Source organism: Dufourea novaeangliae, unplaced genomic scaffold (assembly GCF_001272555.1).
Source record: "Dufourea novaeangliae isolate 0120121106 unplaced genomic scaffold, ASM127255v1 scaffold16, whole genome shotgun sequence".
NCBI classification, from domain to species: Eukaryota; Metazoa; Arthropoda; class Insecta; order Hymenoptera; family Halictidae; genus Dufourea; species Dufourea novaeangliae.
Genome location: NW_015373891.1, coordinates 1,479,513 through 1,502,869, shown reverse-complemented (window position 1 = coordinate 1,502,869; position 23,357 = coordinate 1,479,513). Strand labels below are relative to the sequence as shown.

The following is a 23,357-nucleotide window of genomic DNA, read 5'->3' as shown; positions in this document are numbered from 1 at the left end:
CGGATATTCGAATTACTCGAATAATTCGATCAATTTCGAATAATTCGAATATGCAAATATCAAATTTGAATACTTCGAATAATTCAAATATTAAATTCAAGTACTTCAAATATTCGAATATCAAATTCGAATACTTCGAATATTCAAATATCACATTCGAGTACTTCAAATGTTCGAATATCAAATTCGAATTCTACTGCTATTCAAATGTACTAGTATTCAAATTATTCAAGTATTCAAAAATTATTTCCACTCCTAATGACAAGGTGAACCAGTGTCACGTCAACGCGACCTCTGCTTTTCAAAAGTTACGATTTACTGTCACGTGAACGCGTACCTTAAGGCTCGTTTATATAATCAGATAATTTGCGCAAACGGACCTGTGAATTTGCATTTGCCCAAGTAAATATTAATTTTGTCAATATTTATTAATTGTCATCGATACTTTCCATTTTAAGGATATATACAGTACACTGTTTAATCCAAAAACCACGAGTTACACAATCCGAAGGCAATGCAGAAAATTAACCATTTTAATACCTTAGAGCTGATATATCGGCTTTTCATTTGTAATGTAATTTAAACACGTATAATGACACTTTATTTTTATAAAATAAGTTTGTATAATACCTACTATATTCATTACACAATAGATTAAAAAAAAAACGTAAAAATATCTTCATTTTTAAGAGAAATATATAATTTTAATACATTCGTGAAAAAAATGGTAAATTTTTCAAGGTATTTTTGGACGGTACTCTGGAAACTTATAAGGTACTATAAGGGTTAATAATTAAAATTACAATTAAACCTGTAAGGCGCAAGTCGGTTTTCGAAAATTATTTGACCGTGTAAACGGGCCTTTACGGACGAGGGAAAATACAATATTACCCGTTCTGGGGAAGAAACGAGAGACATGGCCGGGAACAACACGTTCAATCTCCGATTGGAAGGATTTAATCATTTTAGCTTGTTTTGTTTCGAAGCGGAGTTTCGCACCACTCGGGTTTATTACCGTCTGATTGGATGACGAATCGGTATGAGAATTGATAATGTAGAGGAGAATAGAGCGATATGTCTCTGTAGTTGCTTGCGGAATTGAGGGAACTGCGGAAAGAGAGTTATCGCGGGATGTGGATGTTTGGGGTATTAATTGTTGTTATTTCGCGTTCCGAATTGTTCGATGTGTGCAATATTTCATTTGTTATCGGACTATAATCCTAGGATAAGTATATTAATTTACAATGCACGTCGAGTGGACTGCGGTTATTTATGCACGTGTACATTCTTATGGACTAGTTTTATGGAAATTTATTTATTTGTCTAATATCTATACGGACGTATGCTTTTTGTACATTGAGCTACAAAACCAAAAACAAGAAATTGAAATCGGACAAAGACTTGTTCACTATTAGGAGTTTTAAGAAGTTTCATACAATATAAAAATCTTGTTTCACCAAAGTGGTCGCTACATTGAGACTCAAACAGTCGTGTATAATGTAAATGCATAAAAACCAGCAGTCTTACAACAATGATAATCATATTGTGCTTATTACACCAGTATAATACAGGAAATATAACGGAACGAAAAAGAACTAACTCACGTAAATAACATAATTATATCGAAACATCCTGAACAACAGGATTAGTGTTAAAAAAAAAAAAATAGAAGGAAAACGTGATTGGATCGAAAGAGACCCGAAGGCTGTGTAGTCCAAGCTTAAATAATTCGGGGCTAAACCAAGATAATGGACTGTTAAGAATACGTTTGTATCTGCGTCTTCTTCCACGGGGCATTAAATGAAAAATTAATTCTCAATTCTGTTGCTTTAGGGGACAAACACGAGGCCCGACCCCACCGAGAATTCAGCGGATCTGGAGAACATTTTGAAGGTAAGTCTTTCGCTATTTCCATTCATTATCTACCCTATTAACGCTATTCAAAAATTCTCCCTCGAATCGACGCGTCCCAGTTGCTGGTTTCACCAACCAAATCGAGTTGTAGCTGCACACCGCGTCGTTTGACCAGTAAACGTTCGAACTTTCCCTTTAGCTTAACCGTGTCGTCGGAACACTCGAGCTCGCCCCGATAAGTCAATTTTCTCAGCGGTACAACGCTGTCCCTCTGTCTCTTTCTCTTTCTCTATCGCGGTCATATCGCGGCTGTCGTTCGAAATCGAATCGACTCACCGTTTCGGTCTGTATCGGCTTTCGTGGCCCCCGCCTCTGTAGCTCGAGAGAACACAATTTCGCGCTGGTACATGGGGGGGGGGGCAACGACGGAAACTTTGTCGCCCGCTAATGGAACGTATCAACGCCACCCCCGCCCTCCTCGTTTCTTCTTTCTTCTCTGTTTTCTTTTTTTCCAATCTCGTTGCTCGAGACTCATTGAAATGTCTTCTTCAAACGCCCTGCACACGGTGCTACACGGTTATTCGATATCGCGCATTCAGACGCCCCCGTTTCAGACGGGACATCGCGGATGATAGGGGTCTTTGTGTCTTCTTCGTGAAAATGGAATCGCTCTTTTGGTTCGATTTTTCGTTATTTCATCGATGGACAGGTTTGACATGTTGGATGGTTGTCAACAGGGACCACCGTCAACGGTAAATAAAAACAGATAGGGGAAAGGTGTCTAAAACGATCCCTTTAAGGAGTGATTTATATAGAAAATGGAAATGCTCATTGTTTAAATAAAAGTAAAGTAGTTTTTGTAAGTTAGTTTGTCTATCTTATCATTGGTGTAAATTAAATTTAGCTACGTGATCAATTATATTTTTTATTCACATTTCTTTGAAGGCATACTTAAGGATCATTTTATACCTACTGATAGTAAGTACGACGAACATTAAAAAGCATTTCGGTTATTACATTTTATTTAAATAAAAACAGTTTTGACGCGTAAAATACGATAGCTTCTTTTGTTTCATTACTTTGTATTAAAAATTATTTTTCGGAAGAAACTTCTATTTTTTTTACTGGTTTTTTTTTATTATCTTGTACCATTATTTGTTTGCTAAGATGTAATAATACGTGAATGGGGAGAAAGCAGTGTCATATTTTCGTCGAATGTAATATTGCGGAGGTGGGACCTTGAGGGGATAATATTGGAGTATACGCCAGTATCCCTTCGTAAAATAAATGGTCGAGGAGTCTCTGATAACATACCTGAATCTAATAATCTTAGGTAATATTTTATTCTTGTACACTGTATGGCGAACAACATTTCGCTGTAACACGGTTAAAGAATCGCGTGAAGCAGCGTAGTTTTGTTAATTTTTGGAACCTAACCTTGTTTTTCTGTATGTCTGTAGATTGTAGATATTTACCTAACTACCTTGTTATACGGGTGTTACCTGTCTATATAAATACGAACTATTATAATTTTTTATTATTACGAGTTTATTGCGTGAAACATAAAACAGAAGTAGTACGCGTGTAAAGCGAGAAATATGTAGCGCGTAAAGTTAGAAACTTCTTAGCTCTAATATGGATTGCACTGCCGCGGGTATTGAAATAGAGTAATAGTCAAGAATGTTCAAGTGAACTTAAAAAATCGACTCTTGTTAGATCAATCGTGGAAAGACTGACATACCCTTAATTTTAATCGTTAATTAAGATCCACTTTCCCTATTATTTAAAAAAATGACTCTTTTCCTACAATACTTGATACTCTAGAAATTTTTCAATAGTTCGATGAAGCCTTTGAAAATCTAGGTTAAAATTTACCCAAAAACAAACCCCTGCAATATCATTCGGACCAATCGTAATAAAATTCATCTGTTCTACTACTGTCAATTACAATGAAAAAATTGTAAATGCTATCGTTGGGAAACTAAATGTTTTTAAATAATGACTTGTGTCCATTATTAAACCATTCGTCACATATTAAACACATTTCCTCGAACAACCGCTCAACTACGCCACTCAAGATTGGCGAACCACGGACGTCGAAATTCGCGACTCTTGTTTACACTTGGTGCAGGTTTGTGGAAGACGCGGCTGGAATAAGTTCCGCGGAAAAGAAATAGCCTGTCCAACGATTCGTACGACGTCGGAACGTCGCAGCTATTTATAGGGGTATCCTTGGAGCGTGGAGGTTCGATTCGACTTATTTCGGGCCCGTAAATCCACGGACACGATCGTGAAACTAATCGAAAGTTTGACCCCGCGGATTGGTCCAGAGTACGTTGCCTCGCCTCATATTTCGAGTCAACCTTTGAAAGCCGTTCGATTGATCGTACCGAAAACCTGAAAGTACTCGATACCTGAAAGTACTATCTCGAAAACCAGAGGAGGTACGTGAAAACTTCTAATGAACGAGGTTTGGATTTTTTTACGTAGAATAATATGGTGCTAACAAATAGTCCAAAATATAATATGTTTATAACAAAAAAATTTCGAATCGAAACTTCGAGGGGTGGTTTCGCCCCTTAAAGTCGCGTCTGAGCCGATAAAAAAAAATACGTATCCCTTATTTTTGACTGCTTAACAGACATACAAAGTTTCATAAAAATCGGAGGGGGACAGTTTTGTGCCTTCGCTTGTGAGTCTCTTCTGGTCATCTAAATCGAAGGCTGTGAAGTTGTATCGCGAATCCACTCGATGGTCTCCGGTCCACGTCCCTTTCGAATCCTATGCCGGTCACGTGCAGCCGTGATTACCGGCAATCTTCATCGGCGTGTAATCGCGTTTCCGTGTAAATCAACACCGCGAAGCGAAGCAATTCCGCCGCGATATCCCGCCGAATCCCGACGCGACGACGCGTCCGACGATTCGTTTGCGCCGTGAATTCTCCACGTACGCGGGACTGGAAAGTGCAGCTTGCAAGTTACGTAACAGTGCTTGTTGTACCGAAGTTGTGGAGTTTCGGCCAGTCAGGGACATTTCTGTAGTTGACGGTGGGGAAATCGATTCTAGGTTCGTCCTGTTCGCTCCGTGATTCGACGTTAAATGTTTATTTATATTGTGGCGTATTTCGCTTTTCCTTGTTTGGTGATTTGTAATTTATTTGTGTTTGTTTGTAAATTACATTATCAATTTTCTTGATATTGGAGTTGCACCTTTTGTAAAAATTATGAAAGAAAATTTTTTTACTGTTATGATACTTGAATACATATGGGTGTATTTTTTTTTATTATAGAATTGTATTGTAAATCGTATCAGTTAAATGGTATCAGCTTGAATAGGTAGGGACAATTGAATAATATTTAGTTAGTGGTCTTTAGTGGTTAAAGTTCATTTCACTCAAAATAAAATTAAGTAGATACTCATCTTCTTTTTTATTGTACTCTTTAATTGTAGGGCATATGGAGGGTACCATCATTCTTGATCGACTCTTATTTACAGTAATTTAGTAACTGTAGATTCCACAGGATTCTTTGTATGTATGCTTATCTCTTGGACAATTTTAGTAAACGCCTGGTACAATTACTACAAAACTTGGTGAAAGCGGAATTATAGAAATAAAATGTGTCGTTAAACAATGCGATACATGAACAGTAAAGTCAAATATTTTAAAACAGTTTACGTACCAATTGCTCGTGGGGGACAGTATGTATAATCGAAGAGTTTGTTAGATCGTCTATAGACCACTTTAGATATCCACGGTTCGAAGTAACTCCAGTAATATAGACCTCGAACAACGTCATTCGTGATAGTGTATAGCAAACTGAATCCTCACTGATGTAGTTACCAACGACAATTACAATTTTTTTATAAAGTGAAACTTGTATAGTTTCCCTTTGTACAATAAGTTGAATCTTTACATTATATAATTAGATTCGGTTAGAAAGTGTGAACAGGATCCTGCAGCGATTATACAATTTTCTATTTCTGTCTTTTGCAAAGAGCTTTATAACTTTAAATATTGGTATATTCATAGAATACCTGTACGACACTTGCAAGCAAGTACTGTATAATTTCCATTTTTTTTCCAACTATATACACCCAGCACTAAATTAAAGTGTAATGATTCTTAAGCAGTAATTGATATTTTGTATTGACAATTAATAATTGAGTCACTAAACGATTAAAAGAAAATGAAATTATCGAATGTTATGAAACCATTCAACTAGTGAGTATCGTCAATTCCTGAAATCCACTGTCTAGATATTAACCAGATTTATACATTGCAGTAGAAAAAGGCAGTGGATATATTATCGATATCGAGACTGGACGAATCTGTGGACAATTTCTAATATCTTGTCACGAAACCATCCTGTCTTCGGACAAACGTGGGCTGTATCTAACCGATTCAGAGTCACTCGATTTGTCCAGGGACACATTCGAAGGTCGAGCGAATTCAATTTTCCTTAGGGGGTCGATTTTTCATCGACGTGTCTGGCGGGCCTCGAAACAATTTGTCGCGTTCCCGAGCGATGTCGATTCACATCGCGGGACAAGCGCCGACAGATACGTCGCCGATCCAGTTGATAAACTGTTGCCTGACCCAGTTTCTATTCGTGAATAGAGAATAATGATGCCGCGGGAACAGCCGGGCGTCGTGGGAGTCTAGGAACCGCAGGCAGATCTTTCCGGCTCCCCAATGGTGGACAATCGACGACGGAACTGTCTGGGTTAGATAGAATATAGCTCGAATATACGTCGTTTTGACGGTGTCACGAGATCCCTATATACAGGGTGGTCCACGCAATTGTTTCTGGTCATAATTCTGTTATTAATGCATTTATGAAAAAATGCCAAAGGAGAAAGATAAATGGCTCGAAGAGCACTACATCTCTAGGTTTTTTTTTTGTGTACAACAGTGCATGTGCAATTATCAATTGCATCATTTCATTAAATGGAAATCTCTGTTCATTCCACGTAAAAAATCATTCGGCTACCATGGCCAAAAAAAAAGATTGGTTGTCGAAATATTTTCAAAAGCTTTTTCATTACATTGTAAACATTTCTGATAACGATCTTTAAGTGTTTTCATAATTGTGTTTACATTATCTACGATATTTTTTTTTATTTACGTTTACAACATAGTCATGAATCGAAACTACACTCGACACTGCCTCATCCCCCGCTGGACGGAAAAAAGGGGCTTTTCCCAACCCTACAGGAAAAAAATTGGATTTTGCCCCCCTCCTTTCCCAGAGTTACAAAATATTTTCGTACTATTTAATATTGCAGTGTAATTTGAAACACGACCAATAGCCTCTATTAACAAAACGCATACAATTTCAACGATCTGTGACTTTAACACTAGACCTACCGACAACAAACGTACACCTATTGGTCAATAAACATATCAAACTTTTGAAAATTGACAAATTTATAAATTAACTGATTTCTTTACTTTCATATCATAATAAAAGTTGTAAAAGACCTAGAAAAGTGTATTGTTGTAACAATTTTAATCACCGTTATGAGAGTGTACTGAGCAGTCACTTTGACTGGTTTGGTAGTTCCAGTGTTAAAAATAAAATTAAGCGTGTCTAGGTACGTACAGCCTTTTTCACTGTGGCAGTCGATGTGTTAATATTTTTTCCCCCCGCCCTGACTGATAATATGACTACGCCCATGCCGAGAATAGATCTCCAGGAATCTGTCCATACATTGGTCGACCCACAACATACCTAGAACGAACGTTTTTTCGAATTATGATCAGTGTTCGAATTAATCCATTGTCAGTCTCGTTGTTTTTCAGGCGTACCGTGTAATGCACCCGTCTCGAAATCGGTAAAAGCTGTCCATGGCTCGTTGGGCGTAGCCTGTAATATATGGACACGGCTTAACGACGATTATCAGCGAATTGATATCATTATGCCGCCGCGATATTGTGACACACGTTTGATCGAGCGTCGAGATACGGGAGTTCGCAATTAATGTCCTTACGGTAGCCGTGTCTATTATCGATGACGGGGAGCGATTAATACCGCGCCGATGACCAGGTGTAGGCGGTTGCCATTTGCGTGTATTGAGCTCACTGGGAAGGAATCCGTCGACAGCTTGGACAGCTTAATTGTGGGTGTCGCTATCTTTTTATTCGGAGATTCGAGTGATTCCATTTTCTTTCCTACGTGGTCAATTTTCTTATGGTACATACCGATCTGTATGTTTAGAGTTCGGGATCGTTAAATTGCCATCTCTGGTTTGAGATTGGTTAGGTATAACGGTAAGATTTAAATGTATCGAATGAATTAACATCATAACAAACCATATAACATCGTGTCAGACACGTGATGACGATTTCAAACTGGATTTAATAAACATGTATACTATTAATTTTCTTTGAGTCGAAGTGAAATTCTGTTTCGTTGGTATTAATACTTAAGATTTAGAGTAAACGTTACACTTGCCCTAAGAATAAAATTCCTTTTGTATCTGTGAAATTATTAACGGTAAAGTTACTTCTGAGCGTACAATCGTAAAAAATGTCGTAAGGCAAGGGGTTAATCGTCGACATGAGTTCGGACAAAAGAAATTTTACGATTAAAACTGAAATCCGTTATTTGGACGAGTTTGGTAATTTCAGTGTTAAAAATCGAACAAACAGAAGCTAGCAGAGAAACCCGTGCGCGGTGTCTATCGCGAAGATCGTGTTTACTCGGAGCAAACGAGCACAACCGGACACCCGTCAATTAATTCTTTCTCATCGAAGGCGACCAAACCACCTATCCACGAGCAAACTGTATCACACTATTACCGCGAGAGAGTACTCTCCCATTGACAAGACTTTGCTGACCCCGTTCTCCGTTCGCGTGTCAACGATCGAACCGCGCGACGTTTCCGACTGTTTCCTGTCGGCCAACACGCAGGTATCGGAGGCTTCACAGTCGGTTATTTATTTATTCACCATCTCGAAGTCGCTTGGCTCGAGCGGTTTGATGCTCGAAACGTTTCAACGACACTGTTTGGAAAGTTTAAAGAGAGACGGAATGCCCAACTTTGCAACGTTACATTTGCTAACTTTACGTACCGTTTTCGCATAAACCGTTAGAGATACTGAAATTAAATTTTAACCAAGTTTTTTTTTATCTTCTTATGCATATGTTGCAAAAAATATTACTTCGAAACCAGAGGAAGCATTTTTTGAAAAATACTTCGTTCTTCTTTCTTTAATGTTTTAATAGATAGATGTATAGTACTGAACGGAACAAGATACAAAGTCCACGTATCGATTCGTGTATTTATTCATGAGGAACATATGGTTAACATTTGTTTTCAGTATCATTGAATCAATGATTCAGTATTATTGAATCGCAGGTAAACAGTTTCAAACATTTTCAAATTAAAAATTGGCAAGCTAAATAAGACCATAACTGTTTCGCGCATCTGGAATGAGCACTTGAGGTCTCTCGAACCCCTGATTCCCACCCTTTGGTGCTTTCTGTAATGTGGGCGATAGAATTTGTCATATAAGTATTTCTCAAGACATGAATACTTATGAATTGGCACGTTTATACTTCACAGTCACTCGATGTATGATGCTACACGAGGCATAGTGATGCTCAATTGTTTAAGACGTTGGTAACTAAGGTAACCGAGAGGAATATGCGGAAACAAGACCGAAATTCGTCATTTCGCAGTTACTGTCTTATTTGACATCTAGTATACATCCTATTTAGTAAATAATTTAGCTGCTTGAGTTAAAATGAACACCCTATACATATACAGAGTGGGCCATGAAATGTAATCAGTTTAAATCATAGCTTCCCAAACTTTTTCGACTCACCGCCCCCTTTACAAAGTTTTGTTTTTGTTTAGCGCCCCTTCGGTTGAACTATCTCATTTAAAAAAATTTCCAAGTCTAGTTGTGCAATCATTGAATCTTAAAGCGTTACACTGAGAATAAAGACATCAAAATAACTAGAACGCCCCCCTAAATCTCTTCATTCTACCCATTCGGTAGCGCCCACTTTGGGAGCCTATGGTTTAGATTATTCTGCTGCTAGCTGTTCGATCGAAATTTTTTTAGTCAATCCTTTTTTATCCGAGTTTTCGAGATCACCTTTATTTTTTTTTATAGATAAATTTGTAACTTTCTTACGCCCATTTTTTATATAATGAATTTTCCCTGTATACAGACTCCTCTCGATTATTGTCCCGAACTCGGATCCGCGCCAGGACAATAATCGCATAGGAACAAATGCTTCAGACCCTGATAAATTCGTTTTTTGTCCGAAGCCCGAGCCTTGGCAACAAAGTATACGCTTAATAGGTTCCACCCCCCCCCCTACTAATGGACAATAATCGTGTAGAACGAACCAGACGATAATCGACAGTAGTCTGTACAACGAATTTTCCCATCTCTGTCGATTATCCACTGCGAAGCACACGTGTGGCAACGAACCGATCGTTCTTATCAGAAATCACCAGTCTCTCGGGCGGGCGGGACCAAAGGGGTCGACGTCCACGCGACCAGTAGTCCGTGTCGGGGAGCAGAAAACAGACCTCTCCTCGTCCACGGAATCACACCAGTGAAAACGTTCGCGGCCATCCGTTCGCGCTCGGCTCCCGTCGAGAACAGTCGACGTTATAGCATCGTTTCTCCAGGCTTTTCCACTTTGTGCGCGAATTTACGAGGATACAGAGTTCCAACGGGTCCAACCGGCCGGTTGGTCTATGGGCGCCGCGGTACACAGAGTTCCAGGGCTCTGCTGCTGCTACCTCTGTCGTCCCCCTGTTCTGTACCCGCCCCGCATCCTCCTCCTTCCATCCTGCCCCGGTCGTTTGGTATAGAAGCACCGTCGAGGCCCATGAATTATTCTCACGGCTCTGCCCGTGGGAAAATACGAGAGTTGCGCCAGTAGGCATCGTAAATGCGGCTGCTAATTGCGCCCAGCGACGACCACCGTTCTGCCGCTGCTTGCACTGGCCTCTCCGTCTCGTCTCTACGCGAATATCGCGTTCTTTTTCGCCACAGTTACTACCCCCCTGTTCGCCCACATCGTGCGCACACCCCTGTATGTAGATATACTCCTCGATTAATCGAGAGATTTTTTTTTTCATCCCCCATTTACGGTCGACGTAACCAGCCAGCTAGCTAGGCCCCCGTTGGGGATATTCCGGGCCCGGCGGAAGCTCAGGATATCTCGCGTTCGACGCTTTTTTTTTTTCGTCTGTTCCCTCGCTTAAATTCGATTCCCGTGTAGCCCACCCCCCACTACCCCATAAATCGTGGCGTAATCCACTTTTCGTGCGCACAGGTCTAAACGGCTCGCCGGGCACGCCGTTCCGCGTCGCTCGCTGTTCGATCGTCGCTTGAACCACCCCTTTTTTCTTTTCTCTCTCTCTCTCTCTCTCTCTCTCTCTCTCTCTCTCTCAGAGGACTCGTGTGATTTCGAGACGCTTTTTCGCGCCACCACTTCGTCTGGGAAACTCGATCCGTGGGTCGATTAAGTATCGAAGGAGGACAATCGTGGCCGAGTTAATAAGGTCAAATTGATGTCGATTAAGTTAACCCCCTTGGAAGGTATCGTCTCGATTGTGTTTCTTGGCGCTGGGAAACACTATTTATTATATGAATTCTAATTTCAATACATCCTTTCATTCTAGGTGATCCTGATAATTTTATAATAGCAAATTTAATAATCACCCAAGGAGGATATTTCTGGGATGTTTTCACCTGTTTGTGTCGTGGAAGATGCGTTTTCGATGTTTGTTGTTTGCGGAAGGGTGGTCTCGGGGGTGGACGGAACGAACGCGACGCGCAAGTACGATCCCACGAGCCCTCCTGAAGAGGTGCTTCCGCGGAACATCGTTACGTGCTCGCGTTGCGTCAGAGGATACAAATACCTTTGCGGACACGGTTCGTGCACCTCATACCGGAAAAGCCGAATCTCCGCGAAGTATACGTTTGTTACTCGAATTTGTTCCTGCGTTTCGCGGTAGAAATGATCGATGGAATATTTCCTTAATATCTTTGGGGATTTTTTGGAGGACAGTGGGAACATTTTTGTTCCGATTCAACCCTTAACTTAGGGAGCTCCTGGTCGATGGAATTTTTCTTCGATATTTTCGAGGATTTTTTGGAGGACAGTGGGAACATTTCTTTTACGATTCGACCCTTAATTTAGGGAGCTCCTGGTCGATGGAATATTTCCTTAATATCTTTGGGGAGTTTTTGGAGGACAGTGGGAACATTTTTGTTTCGATCCAATCCTTAACTTAGGGAGCACCTGGTCGATGGAATTTTTCCTTGATATCATTGAGGATTTTTTGGAGGACAGTGGGAACATTTTTGTTCCGATTCAACCCTTAACTTAGGGAGCTCCTGGTCGGTAGAATTCTTCTTTGATATCTTTCAGGAATTTTTGAAGGACACTGGGAACATTTCTTTTACGATTCAACCCTTAACTTAGGGAGGTCCTGGTCTCTAGAACCCCATGAATAGACTTCGGATTTTATGCTTTCAATAGCCAATAGGGCTTTCTGTAATACAAAACTTTCGTCAGATGCAACGTGTTTTCTACTTTACTCTGAACACAATAAGATATTTCAGAAGAAAAATACATTTCTACATTTCCTCCTGTCTTTCTAAATTACTTTAAAAAATGTTATTTTGCATAAAAATCCGCAGTCCAGAAAACAAAGTAAACAGTCGACTTTTATAGAAGCAAGATCATTCTCGAAACTTTATTGTCACGGCTGGTATGTAACAATTTTTTGAATAGTATAGACGAGTTAACACATTCTATGTTGTCAGTATATAAGGTTTTCTAAAATTCAATAGTTTATGGAAAGTGGATCCTACCAAACGATGATATTTATTTAATAATGTTAAATATAATAATGCTGGAAATATGAAAAAAAAAATCGAACATAAAAACATTTAAAAAAATACCATTCGATTAGAAATAGAAATTTCTTTGGAATATGTTCATAACTCCTTGTACATAGAACATCACGCCGTTTCGTAGACACGTTTCGAGCACCACACTCGAAAAGCTTCTCGTGTTTAATATTCACGTACCGTACCTCCTTCTAATACATATGAACTTATAGACTGACCCAACGTACCGCGGCCGACAATAACAGAGAACGGTTACGAAAACCACTTCGGAACAAAAGGCACTTTGAGCGAAGTCGAAGAAACTACTAGGTCCTCATTCAACGAACTTTTCCAACCACACGCAATCGTCGTTCTATAAACCGAGCCCGCCTAAACGATCGAATCTCCATTCCTAATCATTTTATTCACGCATACTTTTTCTTTATAAGGACCTCTAGAACATTCGTTCGAAAACGTTGAACTTTAAGGGAGTGTTCTACTGACATTTTGTACGAAGAGACATTTTCTAAAGTAATTTTTGACGACAGCAAAGATAGGAATTTATTTCTTCTCTTGAATATCTTATTGGGTTCAGAATAAAGTAGAAAAACACATTACATGTGACGAAAGTTTTTTTGTCTTTTGTATTACACAAAGTCCTATTGGCTATAAATGCATAAAATCCGCAGTCTAACTATAAGTAATGTATTATAACACAAAACTTGACTATAAACGATATCTACTGAAACGTATTTCTAATAATAATGTACCACATTGTAACATAACTACCAAGGAAGTATTGTTAAGTCGCTAATGACCTATAGGAGGTTGATACGACGATAAACAAAAAAAAAAAGAAGGGGAAGTTCCAACCGCAGATGCGAGGTCGCGAGCTTCCTCGAAGAGGGCCGCTGCACCGGGGCATCGACTATCCTGTAACGGGTGTTCGATCCTCCTCGCGTGCGTCTGCATAATTACCGGAAACTACGTTCGCGCGCCTCGAGTAGCGTGGTTGACCGGACCACGTCGGCTGGCAAAGCGTTTTAGTCACCGCGAACGGTTCGTCGAATCTCGCCGAACCGTGACTGGAGCGCAATTCCAGGAAAAAGAGAAAATCGTTCGGCGTATTCCACCTTGGAAATTGTTCTCGGTAGGTTTTCTATTGTACACCGACGACGAATTTAATGAAACCGATTTCACACTCGGACGACGGTGACTGGGTCGAATTTGATACCTTGGATTTCAGAAATTTTATGCACCATTTCACCTTGTGAAAAGTAATTATAGCGTAATTTTTTACTCGTTATTCGAAACACTTTATCTAGATAATGAATTTACCCATTTTTGATTGACAGACACAGTGGATGATAAAAACTATAATTGCTTTGTGCCCTGTATAATACAGTATAGCATAATATAAAATATATAATATAATAAATTAGAGGTCATTAAATGAATACCAAAGAAAGCATTGTTAGGGTCTCCGCAATTGTGAAATAAGAAATCTAAATTCCACCATGTTGACCGATTTGATAGTTTCAACGTTTAATGCAGCATTCGTAAATAACCGAGGGGTTAAGATACGCGCGTGATTTTCCACCTTCGGTCGGCGTTCATAGTCACGCTATAGATCATCGAACTCCTTTGTTTCACCGGCTGCCGCGAATAAATAATTCAGCGCCTGCCGTGAGGACGGGCCATCTCGCCTCTGGAAGGCGGCAGGTTTACGAGATTTTAGGAACGCCGTGTCAGGCGGGCGCCGAAAGCGTTACCCTTCCCATTCAGGAATACAGATTGCAAGTTTAGGAACAAAAGCGTGGATTATGGGACATAAAGTCAGATGGCCGATTATCGACCGTCGACGCGATAAACTCTGAGCACTGAGTCTCTGATGAATTCTCCTCGTTAATACGTTGTCATTGCACTATATATTCGATGGGGAATTTTTTTATTGATCTAGGGCCCTAACTACTAGACCCTAATTCTCGTGATTTGTTGTCCTTACATCGTTCAATTCTAAAAATTTTGCAAATTCTGTACTAATTTACGTGGGATCAAGATATCATAAGCCAGAATTTGTCGCAATACACATTATCAGGGTGCGAATCTTTATGCAAATTCAGATTTTTATAGAACAATTTACTGAATTGGAATCATTTTAAAAACTGGTCTCATTTATTAAAAGTTCGTTTAGGTCCAAAGTAAATGGAAGTTCATACTAATTCCCTCGATTATTGGCGTGTTCTACACGATTATTGTCCAGGCGTTATTCCCACCACTGGGGGTGTGGGGAGGTCATAGAATTTGTCAAGCGCATACTTTGTAACCCCTCAGTCTTTGTTGCAGAGGCTCGGACAAAAGTCGAATTTACGAAAGTTTAAAACATTTCTCCCTATACGATTATTGTCCCAGCGCGGCTCGAATTCGGGACAATAATCGAGAGGAGTCTGTAATATCTATTTCCTTACAGTTTCAGACCAAGCAGTCTGCAACTCGGTACGCAGGTGACACAGCTGGTCCAAAAGTGTTAGTTATCACAGAAACACGTTCCCTCGATTTCATCTCGCGACAGGCGTTCGATCTTCTGATCGATCGTTATCGGACGGCTCCATTAGACCGACCCCCGTCCAATTTCCATAACTCGCGACTGCGTTTCATGTTCCGCGGGAATAAACGACGGCTGGTGGTGGTCGTTCGTTGGAACTGGTTCGCACGAAATGGCACCTAGCGATGTTGAAGTGACTAAGCCCACGGAGAATTTCTCTCCTCTTCGCGAACCATCGCGCCGAGAGTCCTTTTTCGCTTACTCGGCCCCTGTCGCGGGTCTATGCAAATCGTATACGATCCCGTACGCGAGTCACGCGTGTCTCGATGCTGCACACGAGCGACCGGGAATAATAAGTCGCAGATTAGCTGCGTTGGCCTCTCGTCCAGAGATCTCTCGACGTGTGACGACTTTCTTACCTTCCGCCGCGGCGGCTGGCATAAGAGGAAGCCGGTTATCGATCCCTTTTTACTCGTTTCTCGGTGATTTTATGAAATTTACTAGCGGTAATTCGTTGATGAGATTATTAACACTTCGATTGCAGCGTCACCCAAATATGGGTGACACGTAGATTGCAAACAGATTGAATAATTTATATATCGTTACGAATTTTTTTGAGTAAAATTAATATCGACGTATAATTTAAAACAAGGCCAACAGTTAACCAGCGGCAAAAACTTTTGACGATTTATTACTTAAAAAAACGAAATATAGTGTGTCTGACTACGTATGACCTTTTTCACTGTGGCAATGAACGTGTAACGCGTTTCCTGTTTCTCGTTTTTTTTTCTGGTAATGATTTTGTTTGCTATTAAATTTAAATTTAAGGCCAATCATTGATGGTAATATTTAGATTTATGGTATGTAGAAGAGATTGCTCAGTGATCTGGAACGGTTAACGAAAATAACACTCCACTGAGAAGGCAAGGGTTCATTGACTCTAACGTTAATGGCTACATGGCAGAGTCTGATTACTGTCATAAACTTTACGATCTCCAGTTTCTTGTATTATTACTTACTCTGGTAACACCTTCCACAATTCAAATTCAATCATTTCGTTTCATTTTAATACCGTACCGTACTGTAAATAATAAGTAAACTGCGGATTTCATGCATTTATAAACAAAATGTTATTTTGCATAAAAATCCGCAGTCTAATAACAAGTTTCCTAAGATACATAACATTCCACCAGACTTCGTACGAACTTCACGAAACCAAAAACTAATTCCAAAAATTCAATTTCCCACCAAATACGATTCTTCATTTTAAAACGTGACACATAATAGTATAAATTACTCGGCAATCCGTAGGGATTAATTCTCGAAAAATGGAACATTGGAGTTGCCCAGAAACGGTACGAGACGATCGTTGAAAGCCGAATAAAATTCTATTCGACGCGCGACACAGTCCCTAATTAAGTGTCGACCAGAGTGTGAAACGATGAAAAAGTTTTCAAAACAAACAGAAAGAGTACGATGCCCGGGAACGCGTGACGTTAATTAATTTAAATCGCGCGGCCCGCCGGCGATGATGATATCCAGCGTGGACGGGGCGACGAATGGAGGGGGAATTTTTGTGAACCGGAAAAAAATGTGGAGCGGAAAAATATCGAGACGTTCACTCGTAACATCGTTCCGCCGTACGTTTCCGCTCGGCGGATAACGCTCTGGCATTGCCGTTCACCGTTATATCCACGACGCGCCGCGTTACATTATGCATGATCGTGGAACGATCCGACGTTCTTCCATTATTCTTTCGCGCGGACAATATATAATATCTCGCGGGGCGCGCTCGACCGTGTTCTAACCCCCTCGAACCAGCCGGATTTCTTGCTATTCCAGACGCTAATCCGAAAATTTATCAAGAACGTCACTAGATAACCGAGTGAATAGCAGAGAATTGCTAGCTCAACACGGTGCACGATTCTTTAGTCAATTATGTTCTGGGGATAGAAATACTTTACAAGGATTTACGTGAATTTTTGTGACCCAGAGGATACGTTGGATTTATTGAACTTTTGGCGTTTGTCTATTGATATTTCGAAGTATATGTCACTAATAAATTAGATATTATAGATTCCTCTCGATTATCGGGACAATAATCGTATAGGGGGAAATGCTTCAGACCCTCCGTTAATTCGTTTTTTGTCCGAAGCCAGAGCAAGGACAACAAAAGCGAAGGGGCAACAAAGTACGGGCTTGATAGATTCCACGGACTCCCCCAGTGGTGGGACGCTTGGACAATAATCGTGTAGTACAAGCCAGACGATAATCGAGAGGAATCTGTACTGGGGAAAAAGGATATCCAGTTAATATTATTTTGAGTAAAACGAGATACGTGCACACGTTCGTAGGGGAGACCGGGGACAAACGTAACAGTGTGTCTTTTTGAGACTATAACTTGAAGATTTTGTAGAATTTTTACGAAGTGTGTATACTGACTAATCTTGAATATACTACACTAATTTTTTGATATTACACTTTCTTTATGAGGACTCGTTTGATATTTTTGTTCCTGCTTTTAGGGGCGATTGTAACAGCATGTCTAATTTGGATATACATATATGAATTGACAGGGAAGATACTTTTGATATAAACATAAATGTAAACATAATAGAACACTAAAATATACTGAATAGAGTTACCATTGTTCCAGCTATAATCGCAAAATACGTCAAAGTTCTCCAATCGTTTTTAAAAGATTACAAAGACCGAAGATTAACAAAGTTTTTATTTTTTTCCCACTTTGAAAAAAACCTCGTTTTCTTATAACTGATTTCCCCCCTTTATTTATGAAGAAACGGTCCTTCAGAATTGGTCTACACAATCATTCATAATCTACCGAATAAAGATGATAAATGACGGTTTCTGACTATAGATAAACCACAAATTCCACACAATAACAAACTGTTAACAAAATCAAATTCAATATAAATTTGCTAGGATCGTCAGCCCTAAAATCGACTCCCAAAAGATTCGACGAACAATTCATCGATAAATCACAGGATTTTCCATGGCTAAACTCTTCGAACAGGTTTCGTCGCACAGTGAGCCTCTCTCTTCCATTCTTTGACATTTTTTCAGACGTCCTCGGTGCGCTTTGGTCGGGAAACCTTTCGGCGAAGGAAATCACAGGCCTCTTCGTGGTTACCGTTTTACACGCATTCCGTCCACGCGGCGCAAAGGCTCCCGGCGAGCGTGTCGCCATCGCGACAATGCGAATCCCCTTTTCCCACAGTGGACGAGACATTCCGTCCACGTTTCTGGCTCGCGTTTCTCCACGCACGTGCGTTATCTCGGGCGTCGTTCCCGACAGCTCGAACGTTTCAGCGCCCAAGAAGGTGGCCATTGACGAACGAGTCGCATCGCGTTGGCTAATCACACGCGGACGGATTTCATCTAGTCCCAGCTCTCGATATTTGTGGTTCGTACAATACACATGGTGTTCCGCTTAAAACAGGCCACCTAAATATCTTCTCAACTAGTGGTCGTTTAGAAATACTTTTTACGTAATTTAACACTAGAACTACCCACTATAATATAAATATGTATATAATATAAATTTACAAATTTATAAATTAACTAATTTTTTTAATATCGTATCGTAATAAAAGATACCAAAGAACTAAGAAAATGTATTGTTATAACATTTTAATCGTCGTTCTAAGAGTGTACTGGCACGTCATTTTGACTTGCTTGGTAGTTTTAGTGTTAAATAGTTTCAAGGAACAAATAGGATGGCAGGAAAATTTTTTTTATACTTGTCATTTCTTAATGGTTGTTTCAAGATCACCAATGTTGTTTTACGTATATGCATATAATTTTTCCTGTTGTATGTTGTAGCCAACAGTATTATGCATTTATCCTTGTGTTACAGTATGACCTTGAAATGACCTTGAACTCTAAATATTTTAAATTTACTTATAAAAAATTACTATCTGAAAATTATAATGGAGCAGAATTTTTAATTCTCTCCTAGAAGCTTTACCATATTATAATTGTAAACTTTATTAGAACCTTATTTTATTGCTTTTCCCAAGTTAAAAGAACAGTAAAATTATTTACAAAAGTTATTTCGTCAATTATATCATAACAATTACTCAGAAATGAGCGTAGAATGAATATCCATCAAGTCCACTTGTTCTAAAATCCATATTTCACCACCAACTTCACACCTGTTGCCCAGACAAAGTGTTACCAATCTTCCTCCAAACTTAGTTCACAACCTTAATCAATTTCCATCGTACACCAACGAACTTCCCCATCACAAGCTACCAACATTTATTCGAAATCCCCCTGCATACTCCAAAGGGTTGCATATCCCGTGCATTCTCCGCCTGAAATCGTTAAGAATTTCTCGTCCATCGGCCCGCGAGGACCACCGGCCACTAGCGTGGGCGGTCGAAACGTTCTCTCGGGAACCAGTCGAATTTTCCCAGCTGTATAATTCGTCGCGGTGTCCCCGGCCAGTAAACAAGCTCTCTGTCGGTGATCGTAGGAAGAATATAAGCACTCCGACGAGAGTCTTTTGTCTCGGCGGCTCTTTGTTCCCCCTCCTCTCCCCCCTGTCGACGGATGTCTCGACGGGTCAATGAATCTGTCCCGACGATTCACTCGTGGAAATGCGTTTCGTTTGGTGCGCGCCCATGCCGATGCACCAGACTGCATTGTTCGGATGTTTCCGACTTCTCTCTCGCTCTCTCTCTCTCTCTCTTCGGCGTGTCCTTCTCCGTTTGCACGATGTGTGCACGTGTATATATATATATGTATATTTGTGTGTGGATGGGTGGCCGACCGCGTGTCCCGACGTTAATAGGCACACCGTCGTTCTTCCCTTGAGCCGGTGTCTCGCTTTCGAGACCGTTCCTTGCACAACCCCACCCCCCACACACATGGACACCTCGAGGAGGGCAGCCCTTTACGGGAGCTGCGACAATGGGCGAATATGAAGGGCGGGGCGCCCTGGGTCAAGGTTTAGCTTTCGGGGATCGTTTCTTTGTTGTTCTCAGGTTAACGGTACAATCGATGTGAGATTGTTTTTTGGGAAATTATTGGGATAATTTTAGTATGTATGTCGAATTGTGAACGTTGGATGGGAGGGTTTTTAACCCTTTCATTTTGGGTCCTTTGGAAGTAGGACTTTTTGGGAATAATTTAACTTTCTTTGAAACTCACAATTTTTCTGTGTACAAAGTATTTTCGGAGATATTTAGTAATATTAACACATTCTTTTTCTGAAAATAAAAACAATCGTAAAATTATCGCGAGTACGCCGCAAGAATTATATTACAATCGACAAAGAGCAACATTGATAAAGGTGGCCAACTTGTCCGTGTCTCTGTATAATCGAGAAGAACGAGAGGTTAATAATAGACTGCAAAAATTTATGCAAAAATGTAGAATACTTTTAGGAACGAATTTACAAAAACAAGAATCAAACAGAATTCTGACTAGTCTGCGTTCTATCAGGTTCCAAGCAAAAGATAAAGTCCATTAAACTTCATTAAACTTTCCACTGTATCAAATTTTGTACACACATGTACGTTATAAATTCATAAAACCTACAATCTATTTATTACGCTTGAATGGACCCGTCAAACCCCATCGAATCGAATGAATCGATCGGTGGTAGTATCTAATTTCATAAATATTAATCGACCGATCGATCGCCTCTGTTTCAGGAAATGACCATACCGCCCACGCCTCTGACGGCCATCGCCCAGACGCCGCGGAAGGAGCTCGAGTCGAAGTTCACGTTCAATTCCGTGCTGGCGAAGGTGAGAACTCGTTGTTTATTAACGCGACTCGTGGAAATACGAGGCGGTCTAGTACGACCTCCCAGGAATAAATTGTAAGAAAGAAACCGATCCGCCTCGGATATCCATTCCGAATTTCGACGGTAGATTGAGCGTTATATCATCGACAGGTGAAACGTATGCTAAGATACGAACTTACAAGAGAACTTCGATAGTCCGAAATTCCGATTTTTTTTTTAAACTTAACAGGTTTGTAAGTTATTACCTCTACAAGAATTATGTAATTTTGTTTTGCTGTTTTTTCAGTTCTTCTGATACTTCTATTGAGGTCGTTCAAAAACTTGCAAAGTATAAAAAAAAATCGCAATTTCCGAAATTATATTAGTTCCATAACATCCGTCGTATAGACTCCCCTCGATTATCGTCTGGCTTGTTCTACACGATTATTGTCCAAGTGTTGTCCCCACCACTAGGGGCTGGGGGAAGGCCATGGAACCTATTAAAAAATGAATTTATAAGAGTCTGACGCATTTCTCCCTATAAGATTATTGTCACGTGGCAGACCCAAGTTCGGGACAATAATCGACAGAAGTCTGTATATCAGTATCATAATGTTGAAATAACGATTTAAAAGTCGTTAAAGGGTTAATCGAATGTCTATTCGATAATACCAGGCAGACCACCGCGTGTGTGCACGTTCGATCGATCGACGCCGGGAGGCGTGTGTTTCAATCCCAAAGAAGCCCAAGTTCCATGCCACTTGGCGTCGTGTCAAGAGTTTCGGTGCTCTCGAAAGCCACCAAGAAAGAATCGAAGAAGCGGCGAGCCGAGCTTAGCGAATCGGACCGTGGCGAAATAAAAGTGAAAAAAAAAAAAAACAGCTCCGTGATAGATATCATCGGTAGTGGTCTCCTAGAAGCGGATTAATTTCGGCGAGTTGCGCCAGGTTCCTTCCTTTTTTCGGTGCTTGGAAGCGGCATTATCGCTGGCCGCGGTTTTCCACGCGGCCGTTTTTCTCCGCGCGATTAATTGAAACTCGCGAGCGCATAATTTCTCCCGGCCGAACGGACGCGTCGCGAAATTTGTCTTTGGCCAGCCGTGAAATGTAATATCGGCTCGGGGGAGGGAGAAACGTACGTCGCGTTTGACAATTAAGTTCTGCGGCCGGCGGAATTTTTATGGACACAAAGAAGCCACGCGTGGCTTGCTGCGACGAGGAATTTGCGCATTTGAACGAGAAATTACGCGGCGACGAAAATTTCTTAACCGTCGAAATTTTGTTTGGTCGTGGATGTAGGAAAGAATTGGGATAAACCTGGAATGTCGGTCGATTTAATATTTTGGATCGTTTGACAAGTTCGTAGCGTTTCTAAAAAATTTTCCATTTACATCTATATTCTTATTTACTATTTCTTTTTTTACCATTTAATTCCATTCTTCAATTAATTTCATTGTACACAACTTCAATTGTTTTTGGCTAGAAACATAATTTTGTTTTCGAAGTTTTTTCTAAATAGAGAATATTCTAGCGATCTAGAGGAATCATTATGTGATGGGGCAAAGTTTAGTTCAGAGCTGCGCATGTGATTGCTCACGAGCAGCAGCGGCTCGAGCTTCCCCTCCTCGGATTACCCCCACTATGGACCTGAGATTGACTCGCCGAGTGTCCCTACCAATAGTCATCCCGCTTCGACTGCAGCGAGTCAATGTGAGGACCATAGTGGGGGTAACCCGAGAGGGGAAGCTCGAGCCACTGCTGCCCGTGAGCAATCAGTTGCGCAGCTCTGGTATAGTTAATTGAGTGGATGCTATAAAATTTTCCAGGCGAAGTAATGTAATTTTGAACAGAAAAAAGGACCAATAATTTGTACAGCAAATACATTCAATCCACACCTGGAAAATAGTATCTGGTCACTAGATCGAACAATCTTTCCTTTTTCCAGGAAAACGCTACGAATTTTTCCGAACCAATCCAATACAGTGTCCTTCGATTCTGTTTTTTTTTTTAGTGCAGTTTCAGTGTGTAACCTTGATGTATTTTTGTCTTTTTGCAGTTGACCGAGGTGCCGCCACCGGAACTAACGAAGCCTCGTAAGTAAACTTTCTACGTTGTATTCTTTCTTATCGGCGGTAATCCCCTGTCGAGTGGAAATGCTCGATGACGCGATCAGAGTCGGAAATCCTGTTACCTGTTTCGCCTGAGACGTAACTCCCGTCTTTGGAACGCCTGGAAAACCTATCCCATTACGGGCTGACGATAACGTGCTTGTTAATATATTAGGCGCTGGAAAAAGTACAAAATTCAAGTGATCTGAACTTTCTTAATATATAA

General features: G+C 40.4%; 1 protein-coding gene across 3 annotated transcripts in view; it reads left to right on the top strand.

Annotated features, from left to right (window-relative positions):
* The window catches only part of LOC107188687 (AF4/FMR2 family member 4), a 302,199-nt gene that overhangs the window by 205,464 nt on the left and 73,378 nt on the right, over positions 1–23,357 (top strand). For all 3 annotated transcript variants that reach the window (XM_015577030.1, XM_015577023.1, XM_015577039.1), the window contains exons 4-6: positions 1,834–1,893; positions 20,951–21,046; positions 23,080–23,116. In XM_015577030.1, the coding sequence (XP_015432516.1) occupies positions 1,834–1,893; positions 20,951–21,046; positions 23,080–23,116 (193 nt within the window). The remainder of the gene's footprint in view (positions 1–1,833; positions 1,894–20,950; positions 21,047–23,079; positions 23,117–23,357) is intronic.